This window comes from Conger conger, chromosome 7 (assembly GCF_963514075.1).
Source record: "Conger conger chromosome 7, fConCon1.1, whole genome shotgun sequence".
Taxonomy (NCBI): domain Eukaryota; kingdom Metazoa; phylum Chordata; class Actinopteri; order Anguilliformes; family Congridae; genus Conger; species Conger conger.
Genome location: NC_083766.1, coordinates 12,988,673 through 13,004,421, shown reverse-complemented (window position 1 = coordinate 13,004,421; position 15,749 = coordinate 12,988,673). Strand labels below are relative to the sequence as shown.

Sequence of the window (15,749 nt, the reverse complement as noted above, 5' to 3'; positions counted from 1 at the left end):
TAATGCGACTAATAAATCAATTTCTAAGCATCTTCCCATTGTTAACCTACATTTGATCAGATTTCAAAATGGTCACAGTCTACTTTTTGGGACAAAAATAGGTTTAATTGGTAACTTACTCAGTATGTTTATTTTTTCATGCTAAGGTTGACATCACTGTGGAACTGCCCATATATACATGCTCAGTGAGCACTTTATTAGGTAGGCCTGTATACCAGTTTGCTAATGCAAATATTTAATCAGCCAATTATGTGGCAGCAACTAAAGGCATACAAGCATGCAAACATGGTCAAGAAGTTAAGCTGTTTTTCAGGTCAAATGACAGAATGGGGGAAAAAATGTGATTTTTGTGACTTGGAATGATTGTTGGTACCAGACAGGGTGGTTTGAGTATCACAGAAATTATCTCCAAGGATTTTCACGCACAACAGTCTCTAGAGTTTGCAGAGAATGGTGTGAAAAACAAAAAACATCCAGTGAGCAGCAGTTCTGGAGGCAAAACTGTGTTAATGAGATGTCAGAGGAGAAGGGCCAGACTGGGCAAAACTGACATGAAGGTGACTCATTACAACAGTGGTATGCAGAAGAGCATCTCTGAACACACAACGCGTCAAACCTCTAAGTGGATAGGCTACAGCAGAAGACCAATAATAATAATAATAATAATAATAATAATAAAAACCTAATAATGTGCTCAGGGAGTGTGAGTATGTGTGTGCTGCTAGCAAAGCAATACATTTTAAAATATGGACGAAAAGAAACGAGCGAATGCCTGGCTTTGATAGTCTCTTAATTACGTCATCTAACTTCAAAGGACGACAGGAACGGCCCCAAGACTATCTGGGTAAACCTATTTCTCATTGGCTAAAAGCTCTTAATCTACGTGTCAATTGGACAATTGAATGTCAATCACAGACCATACAGCACATTTACAGCCAATCACTTGTCAGTGAAGGGTTGTGATGTGAGCGGAAGGAAGGCTTTTACAGTAGCTTATGCGGTGTTTAAGCCAACAAACGCTAGTTATGAAATTTCGGAATCTAATATAATCGTAACGTCTTCTTATTAAGGTAAGTGATCTTTGTAGAAGCTGAATCTATCTGCCATTGTATTAAAATGAAGCAGTGACCCGGACGATGAGGCAAATGCATTAAGAAGCCAGTTTTCTAGCTTTAATAGCTGGAGACGAACTGCAGATAGCTGTATATCAAGCTTCAATGTCTGAGGTGTCGATTTGGAGTAGTTTATTCAGTGCGCTTGTGTCAGTTAGTCGACTTGGTTTAAATATTGCAGAATCTTATTCGTCTGTTAGCCTGCAGCGTATTGCTTTTGTGACATGTCAACAAGCTATATGCGTACCTATCTAACTGCGCGGTTGTGCTGCATATATTTTATATTAAGTAACGTTAGCTAGCCGTTAAGTAGTCCACCTTAGAACTATTAAATAACTTCTTTAAATGAAAATCGATATGGTTATTTATCAAGACATCAAATCATGATTTTATTTTTTTGCGGAATGTGTATTATAACGTTGTTCAACATTAATCGAGAAGCGTAGTCTACATGAAGGAAAACCTCAAGATAAGCGTTAGCCTACATATTGTAAATACGTTTACTAACAATAACATTTTCCCAAGTAGTTTTCATGCTGCATACAAAACGCGAGGACGGAGAGGACAACGGTGAAAGCCGACTACTCAACCAAGCAGTGTTCAAAGACGATGACAAACTCCTGGCCAGTCTACTCTCCCAGGATAGGTACAGGAAGTTCATCAACAGCAGGAGTGGCTGGGGGATTCCGGGTACGCCTTTACGGATGGCTGCATCTCGGGGTCACCTCCGGTGTATGGAGGTCCTTCTGGCCCATGGCGCGGAGGTGGACAGCCTGGATGTGAAAGCGCAGACCCCTCTTTTCACAGCTGTCAGTGGGAAGTATCTAAGTTGTGTCTTGGCTCTGCTCAAGGCAGGAGCCAACCCCAATGGCAGCATGTACAACAACTGCTCTCCTGTGCTCACTGCAGCACGGGAGGGGGATGTGGAAATCTTGAAAGAGCTCCTGCAGCACGGTGCAGAGGTCAATGCACGGTCAAAGGTTCTGCTGTGGGCTTCCAATGCCTCAGTCTCCAGCGGACCACTCTATCTGTCAGCAGTGTATGGACACTTGGACTGTTTCAAGGTCCTGCTTCTCCATGGGGCTGATCCCAATTACAACTGCACTGATGAGAAACTCTTCAGGAGGATCAAGCAGCCCAAGACGGTGATGGAGATGTGCCTGAGACATGGCTGTGGTGTGGAGTACGTACAGCTCCTGATAGACTTTGGGGCAAATGTTTACCTTCCCACTCTCATCATAGAAAAATCTACAAAACAGAATGAAGCAGTAGAACTCTTACTGAAGGAAAGAGGTGATTATGCTTCCTGTTGTGCATACAATGTGTAAACCTGTCTCTTAATGTGATGGCTCCTTAAATTCTGAATTGTAAGCAACCAGTCTTATTTATCTCATTAAATAATGGTTAATCCAAACTCTGCTCTGTTTTTCTCCATTGAAGGTTGTCCAAAATCCCTGATGTCACAGTGTCGACTTGCTATTCGAATGCACCAGAAAAAGATCAACAAAATGCATTTTATTGATGACCTGGAAATACCACCAGTCCTGAAGAACTTCTTGACTTACAGAACAACACCTTCAAGAAGCTTAACATTCTGACTTAAGTGTGTGACTGTGCCTTTTTAGACAATATTATCAGTTTACAATGTGGATAATGTGACACTTAGAGGACAGTGGTATATCTTCAGTGATTTTACTTTATTTTATTAGTCAAATTTGTATTTTATTTCCAAGCATAATCTCTTTGCAGCATTTTGGTTTATATATTTTCATCATTGTTCAATAATGGAAAACATCAAGAAGATTATTGTCCATCTCTCACTGCTCTAGAGGACTGGAGCAGAATCGAGTACTATGCTTATTTTGAGGCATTTCACAATGTCACAGCACTTCATAATACATGCTAGCCAAGCTTCTCTCATAAATGGAACCATTCATGGTTCAATAAAGTGCTGTCATCAAATGTCGGCTTTACATCGTTTATTTCCCTCTATTATTATTCTTGTTGTTATTATTATTAGTCATAGTAGCAATCATTTGATATGTTGCTTAAGCCTATTTGTGGAAAAACTTTTAACTTATTGTGCTGAAATGAATAGTCTTGCACCCCATAGAATGAGCATGCAAGTAACGCCTAAATCTGTGCGGCATTTATTTTATTTATTTGTATTAGGCTACACGATGTGTGCCAACCCATTATTTATCAAGAGTTAAAGTAATTACTTGAAAACACCACGGTGACGTCTGCTAATGATTATGAGTGTTATATTAGCACAAAATGTGCGAAATCAATCGACAGACGGTGTGCAGCGTGAAAATGAATCAGCCAACACTGAAAAAGTTTGTGATGATTTCAATGTCTATTTGAGCAATATCTGGTACTCTGGCTCCACCTACTCATACGTTGATCAGGCTACAACATTACATTTTCTGCTTGTCAATTGGACCGTTTCTCATCACTCAAATTCCCCGTATCGCTCCTCCCAAGTTTGTACTACTAGTGCCGCCAGTAGCTATGTTGCTTGTCACCGAGTTGCATTACCTAAACAGAAGGCTGAATCTGCAGAACAAAGTGGATCTGATTGAGCCGGTACAACTTAGTAGCGTTTAAACATTTTGGTTCCACCTTAAGGGATATTGCTGATAAGAAGGTGAGACAATTAATTTTCTCATCGCTTAATGATTTTCGAAGCTTTATCTACCAAAACAACAGAATGACATAGCTAGCTAAGTTCCCTATGCATTATAGCTAGCTAGCTAGGTAGCTGACCTTCCTTTGAAAATAACGTTAACTTCAATGGACTTTATTGTATAACCGCTATTTTAAACGAATGCTTTGCCAATGATTTAGATTTAACGCAAACATTTCAGCCTAGCACCACTGCACTCCACTTCATTTGTTGGAGAATATGTTGAAGATGTGCTAGCAAGCTAGCGACATACTGATGATACTCAGACAGTAGGCCCAGATGGTGGCTAGTTAGCGGTTTTTGCAGTAACGTTAAGGTGTAATGTTACACTTTGGTTGTGCTGGTTAGTCTGCAACTAACCTTGCACATGTTAAATTGCTACCAAATTAACTTGTTAACATCAGTTTCGATGTAAGCTATTTCTAGCTATATGAACGTATGTGCAACGCTGTCGAGTATCTGTGAACCAGAGCCCAGTCTGCTGTACAGGTTTGTCTACACTGTTGCTCGACTTTCCCTTACAGATTGAACAGAATGTTCCTCTGTTTGGATGTGTCCTCTATTGAATATTTTTTGGTTCTACACCGCAATGTCCTATCTTTATTCAACAATCCGATTGCTACTCATTATTTAATAACTACAGACACAAAGTGTGCAATGCTTGGTGCTAGGGCTATGCACATTCCCTAAACTGCGGTATGAGTGAGATCGAAACAAAAATAATGAATTCTAGATAAGAACGGTCTCGCCATATTTGGCTGTCAAGGTTACGAATGGGAATGGCAAAGTGCTTGCACTCCCCATTTCTGCGACCACTTCAGAATAGTGCTGCATCACCAGCTGGTCGACCTGCTCATGTAATTAACGTGAACGCACACTACAGAAACAGCAGTGATGTTAATTTAAGTAACGTTATAATGTATTTATTTACGTGTAAAAGACAATAGAAAAGAGATTAATTTACATTTTAGGTTTATCTCTCATACTCGCGCTGTGGCCACCACCCGCTTTATTAAGATCCGCCATATGATCGGACTAACCAGGGAATGTTTTCGATCCTTCAGGCAGTAGTTCAGAGGTACAGGGATGGATTCAATACTTCAGCGAAAATACACCTTTTAATTTTAGAATGTGTGCCACTGTACGTTTTTCTTTATAGAGGTGATCTATAAAACATGTTGACAATTCTGTAGTGCACATTAATTGTCTGATTCCTGTACACCCCATAACGTTGTGTTGTATATTAAAATATATATAATAATTGTATTTGTTGAAAGTAATTGTTCCTGGAAGTTTCAGGGAAAGGTGCATTAGGAATGGATCACTAGTTTCTGGTGTCATTAGCACCTGTTCAATGCCGATGGCATCATTGTACGAGATATAGAATGGTAGTGAGACAAGGACTTGTTTGATGTTGCATTTTTACATATTGGTACTTTTGCTGCAGCTTTCTTTGATTTAGGGACTATATAATTGTTTTCTATCGTAATCTGATACATTTTTATACGCTTGTTTATTTTTGTTTCCTTAAGCTTGTTAGAAGTGAATGTTGCTCAGGCAAATAACTTTCAGATGGATCTGTTGAATCATCCATGCAATATAAACAGTTTTCTGAGAAACAGATTTCATAGCCTCATTGTTCACGACCTGATTGTTTGTTTTCCTTTGTTTGAATTTCAGAAATGATGTCATCTTGTGGTTTCGAAGGAGACCCCGACAGCAGTGTTTTCAGCCATGTTCACTCTTGAGCGCATCCTCCAATAGACAGCGTTGCCATGGAGCCGAGCAGAGGAAGTGAGCTGGCAAGTAAAACAAAGCCTTTGTCTGATGGCTGTGAGGAGACAGCTAGGGGGAGCGAGGCCCTGCAGCCTGCAGCGGAGCCTCCGTCCGAGTCCCCTGAATCAAGTCCTCCTGAGCCGCAGCCACCCGGGAGGCTGAGGAAGACTGCCTTCAAGCTCTTCGGGGGCCGCAAGAGCATTTGCTCCTTGCCCAGCTTCTTTGGAGGTAAAAACAAAAGCCAAGGGAAGGGGTCTTCCAAAAAGGGAATAAGCAAGAGCAAAACACATGACTGCATCAACAGGTTGGCTTGGGATGATGGCAGAGGCGCCGGGTGCGTCACAGCCGGGGACTTTGAGTACCACAGGCAAAAGGGATCTGTCGGTAAAACCCTGACCAGCTCTGTGAGCGCGCATTCCATGAATGACCCTGGGAAAAGGACAGATTTTCCCAAAGGGGAGTCATCCCACACGCTCTCTTTGGAGGCCGGCGATCACAAACTCTCTGTCGACAAACCCGCTCTGTCCTTACCCCGTTCAAAGAGGGGGTTGAAAGGGCTGTTCAGCAGCATCCGGCGTCACCGAAAAAGTAAAAATGTAGAATCTGAGAAAAGCGAGACATTTGAAATGTCTGTTGACATCTCAAAAGACTTGGTGCCTGCCTGTCAGCCAGGCATTGATCAGCCTGATTCCAAACATGTGGATAGTTTAGCAGAACCCAATGTGCCTGTATTAAAGGTCAAAGATGGTTTTATCATTACCCATGAATGTATTAAGGATAAAGCTTTATCTGAAAATGATATTGCCCTAATCAAAGGGGACAGTGAACATTTGAAGCAAGGTTGGATTTTGAGAGAAGCAGTCAGCGATGTGGAGCAGCGGACTGGAATCCTGAAGGCAAACAATGAAGCTCTTTGCTCGAACTCCGAGTTCACATATCCACCCAGCATGAAACTAGGCTGCACGGATAACGACCAGCCTTCTCTTCACTCCTCGGATCAGCTCAACTACATTTTTGGGGATGTGGCTTCCTTGAAGAGTTTTGACTCGCTCACTGGCTGTGGAGACATCATCGCAGACCAAGATGATGACAGTGTTGCTGAAAGCACCGTCTCAGGGGAAAGGAGTCGTAATGCTGGAAAAAGGAGCTCTTGCTATGTCACTTACCAGGGTGGTGGGGAAGAAATGGCCACCCCGAACGAGGTTGATGGTGATTATCTCCAGGGCTTGTGGGAAGATGAAGGTAAAGCAGATGTTTGCTACACCGCCAGCCAACAGTCAGATCTTACGGAGCAAGGTGGGTGCCTAACAGCAGGTATGGTCTCTTCTGAGATGGAAGTTACCAGAAGTTCCACCTTCCCTCGTGCTGTTGTGGATGGTTGCCTCACACCTGGGGATGCACTGACCCCCCAAAGTGACCAGCAGGAGTCGGTCCCCAACAGCGATGAGGGTTACTACGATTCCACCACCCCAGGGCCTGATGAGGACGGAGACAGAGTTGGCGGGTTAGGAAGTGAGAGACTGCCGAGGGATAGTTACAGTGGCGATGCACTTTACGAGTTGTTTGAGGCAGATGACAGTCTTATGAGTCCCTCCCTTCAACACGAGTCCTCCTTAGAGACACAGCCACCTACCCCAGATCCATTGGAATTTTTGGGGGTCACGCTGGAGAGCAGTGACGCGAAATTACACCCTGCTTTCAGTCACAAAACGGGTCTGATGGAAACTGAGGAGGCCCGTTTAACAAAAATCCAACGGGACCTTCTCTGCTGCGAACTGCAAAGCATGCAGAAAGCACCAAAGGAGTCCATTGTGTTGGGAAAGGGCAGATTCTACCCTGAAAAAAGCCTTACTGAGTGTGTCCCCAAACTTAAAAAACAGCATCAACTCAGTCTCAAAGAAGATCGGGTTATTTCACAATCAGAAAGCCAAAAAGGAAAAAACGGCATGCAACAGAGAGCACACAGTCTTGAAGGAAGTCCAGCAGAGGCTGCCCCTTGCAATGGAGGGAGCAGTCAGAAGAAGCATGACAAAGCTCTGCACATAGATGCTGTTGAAGCAGTTTGCGGCACATGTATCTCCAAGACGTCACAACCATTACAAGAGTATGAGGAACAAGGCGAGCAAAGGGCCATTTTGATTGAGAACAAAAATGTATGCTCAAGCAAAGAAGAGCCTGAAGCAGAGCACAACCATACTGTTTGCTTTTCCCAAGCCTTGGTGGATTTCACGAAGCATTCCCAGCTCTTCAGCAGTTTGTCCGATGGTCTGGAAGGTTCAGAGTCCAGCTCTTCTTTTGCCCAGAATTTAGATTCACTTCCAGCTATGGTCACATTTGACATTGTGGACATGGAGGATGATGGAGAATGCAATCGCCAAATAAACATGGTGACGGACGAGGATATTGTGTCACCCCATGAAGCTTTTGATGAAAGCTACCTGCAGAAGGATGCTTTTGCTGAATGTGATAAAATGTTTGACTTCTATGACCAGGCTATGTTTCTCGGGAACACCTGGGGAGTTGCTAGTCTCCCACGGCACCTTAGCCTCACCAGGGTCAATCAACCCATGCCAGTCCCACTGTCTTTAAATAGGAGAAGCAGGTCCCTGGACACTGACAGTCTGGAGTTTGAGCTGGGTGGCATGTATCTAGGACAGTCCAAGGTTAGTCCCTCTCCGATTCTACCCCAGAGAATGGAGAGGGACACCAAGCGGGCATCATCCCTCCACAGCAGACGGACCGGGCACTCAGCTGGCTCAGAGATAACCAGAAACCTCACGGCTGCATCACGGCAACAAGAGCCTGTCGTGTCCTTTCCACTTTCTCCAGCAGATGGGAGGAGAGTGTGCCAGGGGCAGGGTCTCGTTCCTGCTCGGAAGGAAAGACCAAAGCCAACATGTGGCCTCACAGGACCACTTGAGGCTGAGCCAGATAATCGCACTCCCAGCCGTAAACCCAGAACCTCGATTTCAAAGCCTGAGGTGGAAGACTGTGGGGCCTGTAATCCTACACCACAGAGCCCCGGGCACTTGACTAGACCGTCCCATCTGCCCTTGAGGTCTGGAGACTGTGGCTCTCAACCCCAGCACACTTTAACCGGGGGATCCAGAGAGAGCTCGTGTGACAGAACCCATCATGCCTCAGATGACCGGAGTGCGTTGTACTTCGTGAATTATGCCTCAACACAGTACTCTGAATCGTCCAATCTGCATGCTAAGGTCAAACCCATAGGGGTCACCCAGGGGATGCCTCATTTTCACTCTGACACTAGTGGCGCATCAAAAGCAGCCATCTTTCAGGAACACCGAGAACTTGTTAAAGGAAGAAAAGTGGTTGATGGGGCATTGTCTGCTGAATGTAACAAACACACTACGTAGTCTGCACCCTCTGAACACAAGGCTTTTAGTATTTTTAGTTAAATTTGTATGTAGCCAATTTTGTCATCTCACATGCCACCAAAGACACCTTGCTGGATGTTTACTTCACCAATAACTTAATTGCTGGCCTAGTAGCTTTCTTTTTATCCTATACAGTATATGGCAAAAATGTGACACTTTTGTATGTAGTTTGTGAATGCTGCCAGCTCACCTCATGAACTTAAAAATTATATCTCAAAACCTAATCATGAGGTGCCATGCTGCATCGATCAAAGCTGTTCTGTAGTTAAGCCTCATAACTCCGTATCATGCTCTTTTGTCAAAATGTAGTTTAAAATTGTATAGCTCTAAGAGCTATAAGAGTTACTTATTATTTATAGAAGTAAGAAATGTGTTTAGGAAAAAGAATTTTACTTTTTTTATATATATATTTACTTGATAAGCTAGTATTTGTTGGAGGAAAAAGGTTTTCCTGGAAAGAAACTTCTCTTTTGCCTCATTCTGGAAGGTACTGGAAACATTGTATAGGATGAGAGCATCTGTTTTTCCAATCTTTAAGATGACCTGGCTTAAAGTCACAGCCACTATCTTCTCCACTCTCGGGCACAGATCAACAGTCAACGCTGCAGGACATTTGAAAGGATGTGTCTTGAAATGGCTCACTGGATGAATGGGACTAAGTTCAGTGTGCTCCTCTCACATGATATGGTTCTTATGTTTGTATGGTGGCTGCTGGATGCATCTTGGTTCTTTACATTGTTTTTAATGTTTACAACTATTCTTTTTTCACATTGTTCCCCTTTGCATAGTTTAGCAGTGAGTATGATTGGGAAAAGAAAAAAAAAAAAAAGGTCATTTCCATGTGTACATGAGTATACAATGCTGTGAAGACGTGCAGCAGGTGGTTTTTGGGCTGTGACCCAAAGTAGGATCGAAACCTACTAAACTACTGTTTTTTCATTGCTTTGCTTGTTTGTGATGGAATCTTCTGTGCCCAGTATCAGGGATGCACACATACATAACTATTTGTGGATAATTAATTTTTTATGCCACTGTGCTTAGTTTCAGTATGCTGAATACAACCGTTGTTGTGCATTAAATATTACTACTAAGCTTCCGTTTAAGCCAGTCAACATATAAATGTGTACCCTAAATGAGGGGTAAAAAAACCTACATCTTAAATGTTTCGATACCGCTTCCTTGACAAAGTCATGTGCTGTTTTGTGCCTTGTGTATAAATGCTTTGATGTGTAGCCCAAAGCATGCATGACATTTAGATGTCATGTAAAACATGGCTTACTCTTTCATATAAAGTCACAACATATTTCCAGAGAGATGTTAAATGCTTTCCTGAAAGCCTTTGGCTAGAGACGGCCACATACAAGTACAAAATGCATTCTAAACACAGATTAATCTGGATCTCTAAGCACTTACAAGAAATCTTTCAAATCTACCGTTCCATCCCCCTGTAGTATCCATTCCGTTCCAGTGTCAACTGCTGTGGTCCTTAGGCATAGTTTAACGAAGGCCAGGGAATTTGTTGAAGCTCCTAATCCCAAATTAAAATGGGGAAAGAATTTCCCCTCTTGATGAAAAAAAAAAAAATGCTTTGAATAGCTTGCTTCAAAGTCAATTGTTTGATATTGGTGTATACCACACTTTGGGATGCTGCTAGAACCTTTCGACACAATTCAGCATGTGATTTCCTATAACAAATGGGCAGATTAGGACAAAAGTTGGTGTGCACTCAAGTGCCTTTTCAATGTTGTGCTCACATACGAGTGAAACACTAGCTATTCCTTTGTTTCGTGTAAAGTGTCCTATTGTCTTTAATGCTCATTGCTCACTGTTGATGGTGTGTGCTTTGTTTTGTTGTTCACCCTGTCCTGACTCTGAAACTACGTTTGAACAAAGAATGTGCCCTCGTCTCCTGCCATCTGAAATGGAAGGTCCTCATCCATATCAGTCATTTGTATTCATTTTATTTGTGGTCCTGTTTGACGGACTGCTGCTGAAGCCTGGTCTGTGACCAGCTGTCTGCCTTTTGGTACCAAGTCCTAGTTGGTAACCAAAGAACGCTAGTTCATACAATCATTCGATGACACTTTTGAAGAGGTAAAACAACCAACCTCATGTTAAAAAAAGGTTTGATTCTTGTGATATTGTTTCTTCATTGAAACTTGAATATGTTGGTGATTTGTGAAATATATTGTTACATTGAAAGTAAATGGAAATGGTAGTTTTGAGACTGCAATTTAATATTCACAAATTTCCTTAATTCAGTTCTTTATCAGATTTACATTCTCACTTTGAATTGAGTCACCATAAATCATACTGTCATGTATGCAATTTTCCAGAGTTGAAGTCTACATTCTTAGTGGATATGAAGTGCCATTGATCGTGACAGCGTAGTGACATGATTCGTAGAGAAACATCGGTTTTGTTTTAGGTTTCTTTCATGTTTGTAATAATTGTTTTGTTTTATTTTTATTTTTTTAAAGAACATTTTAGTGTATTGTCTGAATTATTTTGTCATGCTTTGTTCACAAATGTTTTTCACTTATGTCTTCTTCTTTGTCTGATGCTATTGTGGCGACAGACATTGTGTTACAAGCTGTCAAAATAAACTTTAAACAATGCATATGAAACTTCTGTTAATCTTTCTGACAATTTTATCAATTTGCCCAATTCCCTAGAAATATAACAACTGAAAACTGAAATTGATGGACATTTATAGTTGTTGTTTGTTAAACTCTCAGAGAGCTGTATTTTCATGTTTTTCAATTCATAAAGAGTTGCCATATTTCAAATTTGTATTTGAAACTAGTCTGTCCTGGAATTTCCACTCATTTTTGGTTCCCAATATTCTGCAAAGCTTTGCATTTCAGTATCATCTAGATTTTGTTTGTCTATTGTGGTTTAATTAGGCATTTTTTGACCAAATAAAAATATGCTTTGGGGGATTTAGATGAGTGACAAGGGCAATGCCACCAGGAGCTGAAATCACAGTGATTCTTTCTAATTTTATTGTGGTGACCGTGACTTGCAGTGCTCAGATTGGTATAGCAACACCTGGGGCTTTAGTCTGCTTTTCCAAACAGCTGGATTTATCCTCTTTCTGATACATTACAAACAGAAAAGCCCTCAACCCTGAATCAGCGGGTTACCATGACAACCATGAGAATTTTCCCTGCTCTCTATTATCTCCTGTTATACAAAACTGGCCCCATTTTTTCCTTCACTGCTCACTTGCTTTCCTGACAGTGTATTGCAGTGATGGGCAATGATGGCTGTTTCTCTTCCTGAATTTCAGACCAACTTCTGCTCTTATTTAATTCGCCCAATCATTTACATGATCTGTCATTTTTAGCTACATTCTGTGAAACAGCTGCCGATAAATCTTCTTGTATTGTACCATTTTATTGTGCTCTAATTTGCAAGTGAATCAGACATTGTGCATATGGCTAATTAGCTGATTGAGCCAGGGTAACTGGTGGTAGCAAAATCCTGCATACACACTGGCCCTCCAGGACTGGAGTTGCCCGTCCCTGGTATATAGCAATGCATTCTCGCGTCATACTGGAAATATATGGAATTTGTGTACAATCCTATACTCTGCAATTACATCACAATTACTTTAAAAGCTTCAGAGGATCAGTCTGAACAACATGACCTAATGTTGAGAAATTTTTGTAAAGAACCTCTGACAATTCCCCATAAGCGATACGTTGGAAGCTAGCTAAGTTGTAACTTGTAAGCAAAACATTTGACCAACTGAAAGTTCTCTTGGGACATTCATATAATACTCGGTAATAGTGAATGAATGATGGAGATATTTAGATTTGTTGATTGATTTAGCTACAGTAACCCCGTATATTTGCATCATTACAGTGGATACACTTGATAAAACATTAACTTTGGAGCATTCTAATTCAAAAACAGTGAATCGTTTCAGCCATACCAAGCCTTCATCAGAACAAATTTTGTAATGTAGTTTCTCTTACCACCATGTAGTTTTTTAAAACCCTCTCCAGATGCCTGTAGCGTAGTGGTCAAGGTACATGACTGGGACCCACAAGGTCACTGGTTCGATCCCCGGTGTAGCCACACAGCCGTTGGGCCCTTAAGCAAGGCTCTTAACCCTGCATTGCTCCAGGTGAGGATTGTCTCCTGCTTAGTCTAATCAACTTTGCCTCACTCTGGATAAGAGCATCTGCCAAATGCCATTAATGTAATGTAATGCATTGTTGTGCATTGGAATTGCATGTTCATTTCAACTGATACCACTCAGTTGGTGGGAATAACTAACTGAGTCCAGGCGCTCGTCATTTCCCGCCTAGATTACTGCAACTCCCTCCTAGCCGGTCTCCCAGCTTGTGCCATCAAGCCCCTCCAGCTGGTCCTGAATGCTGCAGCCCGCCTGATCACCAGTCAGCCCAGGTCGGCTCATGTCACCCCGCTCCTCATTGGCCTCCACTGGCTTCCTATTGCCGCATGCATCCGATTCAAGGCCCTAGTGTTGGCATTTCAGGCTGCTAAGGGGACTGCCCCACCCTACATACAATCCTTAATCACTCCCTACTCCCCAGCTAGACCACTCCGGTCTGCCAGCTCTGGTCGCCTTATGGTTCCCTCTCTATGTGCACCCGGCGGTCAAGCTGCACGTTCACGCCTGTTTTCCGTTCTGGTTCCTCAGTGGTGGAATGACTTGCCTACCACTGTCAGGACAGCAGAATCCCTCCCCCTATTTCGACACAGACTAAAAACACACCTTTTCAAACTGTACCTTAGTCCTCCCTCCTGATTTCCCCCGCCCCCCTTTCTGATATCCCTATCCCTCTTGTCTAACCCAAAAAAAAGAAAATTGCACTTATGATGACTATGTTTAGAACAACACTTCATGTGTATTTTACTAGTTATGGATGTGATGCTTTAACTTGTGGAGGAACCTATGCACTTGGAAGTCGCTTTGGATTAAAAGCGTCTGCCAAATGACAAAAATGTAATGTAAAATAAATCTATACAGGCTTGTAAGCAAGTTCTCAGCACCGCTTCAGGTGTAAATAAAATCTGAATGCATGAAATAATAAAGTGTAAGGCTATTGCTTGACTGAAAAACCGTATTTTACAAAAAAAGTATTACATACCTTTCACATGGCAGTCTGGAGACAGCAGACAGATTCAGTTATGTTTCTGCCTTTGGTTTGGGGCGCATAGTAGATGCTGTTGTACCCTGTAGTCTGCAGTAAATGTACAATTTTGTAAAATGGACCCCTGGCAGCCAATAATCAAATGTGTGTGTTAGGTATCCCCTGTAGATTGATGGACTCTATGCTACCTTGCCAAATTAGCTGTAGTTGAGCCTACGCCAGCTTCTGCCTGCTGCACGTAACCTGCTCTGAGAAATTTTGTGTTGAGGCTTAATACATCAACAAACATGTTGGTAATGAATTGGAACGCTTTTTAAAACTGTCCAGATCCTTTCATGTGTTCAGTTTTTCCAGCATGACCACAGAACTCCACAGTTGTTGCATTCTTATACCCTTTTAACATGGTGCTTTCTGTCCTCAGAAGATTTGCTTTTGTCAATCCTCAGCTGTCTGTTTGTTTTCATTTTCTCAATGGGATTATTCCAGGGTTTGTTTCCTCACAGTTTGCTCTTTTATTTCAGACCAGGAGATTGTCAGATGTTCCTTGTTGGGCTTTGTTTTATTTTAAGATGACTGAGGATTCTGGATTCACTGCTGACAAGGAATAAGAAAAAGAATGGGTTCTATTATAGTTGACTGTGGTATGTTCTGGCTTTGTTTATGTTATTTCAAAGAGTGATCAAGATATATCTTGCATTTGGCTATATTTGTGTAGGGTCCCAAAAACAGAATGGGTCACAGTGTGCCAAACTTGATGATGCACATACAGTGTATGTCAGTAATTGAATTAGTGGGTGGATAATAACAGATAATGGAAACACCTGAGCCTGGGGTCCAGCAGGGCAGATGGTGGGGAATACATAAAATGAGCCAAAGCGGGATTTATTTTATTAGCACTACTGAAGAGGGACACTATTGTCCTTCATTGAATGAACAAATGGGGAATTCAATTAGCAACTCCAATGGGATAAATGATGCATTACCAGTTTCTTGGAGTTTGATTGAAGTAAATGTCAAATCAATTTTTAGTCAATGGGCTAAAGACCCATACCAGAGACTGATTTATGTCAATGCGATGTCATTAAGGGTAATTTATAGTGAGGTCGCTCTTAACCCCTTTGTGGAGATGAAAAATATGGCAATGCTCACCCATTTATGCAGTATGACACTGGCTCTACTTAAAGCTTTGTAGCCCTGGGTGTGAGCATCACAGAAACTAGCTCAAATCACAGAAACTGGAAAATGGTTTAAATGAAGCAAGACATGAGTTCATAATTTGCAAACAGTTTCACATAATGCAGGCAGCCCTTGCTAATTCAGTCCAGGTAATATTTTTCCAAACAGAGAGCAGTTCCATCATTTCCCAAGTGACAAGAGAGCCATGTGAGTCGTGAGTTTTGTCAGAGGAAACGGGATTGCTCCGGAATTGGGAATGACGTGCCACGCAAAACACCGCTGCTGTCTCCTCTTTGCATTGCTTGGAAAATCAAGTTTTAATCAACCGGCCTTTTATGATGCATGACTGAACCACTAAGGGTTTTAAGAGAAAGCCACTGATTGGACACAGCAGAGAGGCTCCTAAAACTAGAAGACAAAGGATGGCGTTCACACAAAGCCTGTATCTGCATGCATTTACCATTAACTT

At 42.0% G+C, this 15,749-nt stretch overlaps 2 protein-coding genes across 3 annotated transcripts; both read left to right on the top strand.

Annotated features, from left to right (window-relative positions):
* Positions 1-927: 927 nt before the first annotated feature.
* asb12a (ankyrin repeat and SOCS box-containing 12a) lies at positions 928-3,074 on the top strand. Of its 2 annotated transcripts, none has more exons than XM_061249922.1 (3): positions 928-1,070; positions 1,641-2,405; positions 2,553-3,074. In XM_061249922.1, the coding sequence occupies exons 2-3, from the start codon at positions 1,646-1,648 to the stop codon at positions 2,708-2,710; spliced, it is 918 nt and encodes a 305-aa protein (XP_061105906.1). In that variant the 5' UTR covers positions 928-1,070; positions 1,641-1,645; the 3' UTR covers positions 2,711-3,074. The 2 variants fall into 2 exon arrangements, with proteins under 2 accessions (XP_061105906.1, XP_061105907.1); XM_061249923.1 differs by having other exon boundaries at positions 935-1,070; positions 1,638-2,405.
* Positions 3,075-3,635: 561 nt separating this feature from the next.
* amer1 (APC membrane recruitment protein 1) lies at positions 3,636-11,602 on the top strand. The gene is made up of 2 exons (XM_061248627.1): positions 3,636-3,762; positions 5,482-11,602. The coding sequence occupies exon 2, from the start codon at positions 5,577-5,579 to the stop codon at positions 8,952-8,954; it is 3,378 nt and encodes a 1,125-aa protein (XP_061104611.1). The 5' UTR covers positions 3,636-3,762; positions 5,482-5,576; the 3' UTR covers positions 8,955-11,602.
* Positions 11,603-15,749: the final 4,147 nt, after the last annotated feature.

Bases quoted from the DNA above. Each gene is read 5' to 3' on its own strand.
- asb12a (XM_061249922.1), top strand. From the start codon at position 1,646: ATGCTGCATACAAAACGCGAGGACGGAGAGGACAACGGTGAAAGCCGA. The intron at 2,406-2,552 runs GTGATTATGCTT...TCTCCATTGAAG, and splicing joins ACTCTTACTGAAGGAAAGAG to GTTGTCCAAAATCCCTGATG.
- amer1 (XM_061248627.1), top strand. From the start codon at position 5,577: ATGGAGCCGAGCAGAGGAAGTGAGCTGGCAAGTAAAACAAAGCCTTTG.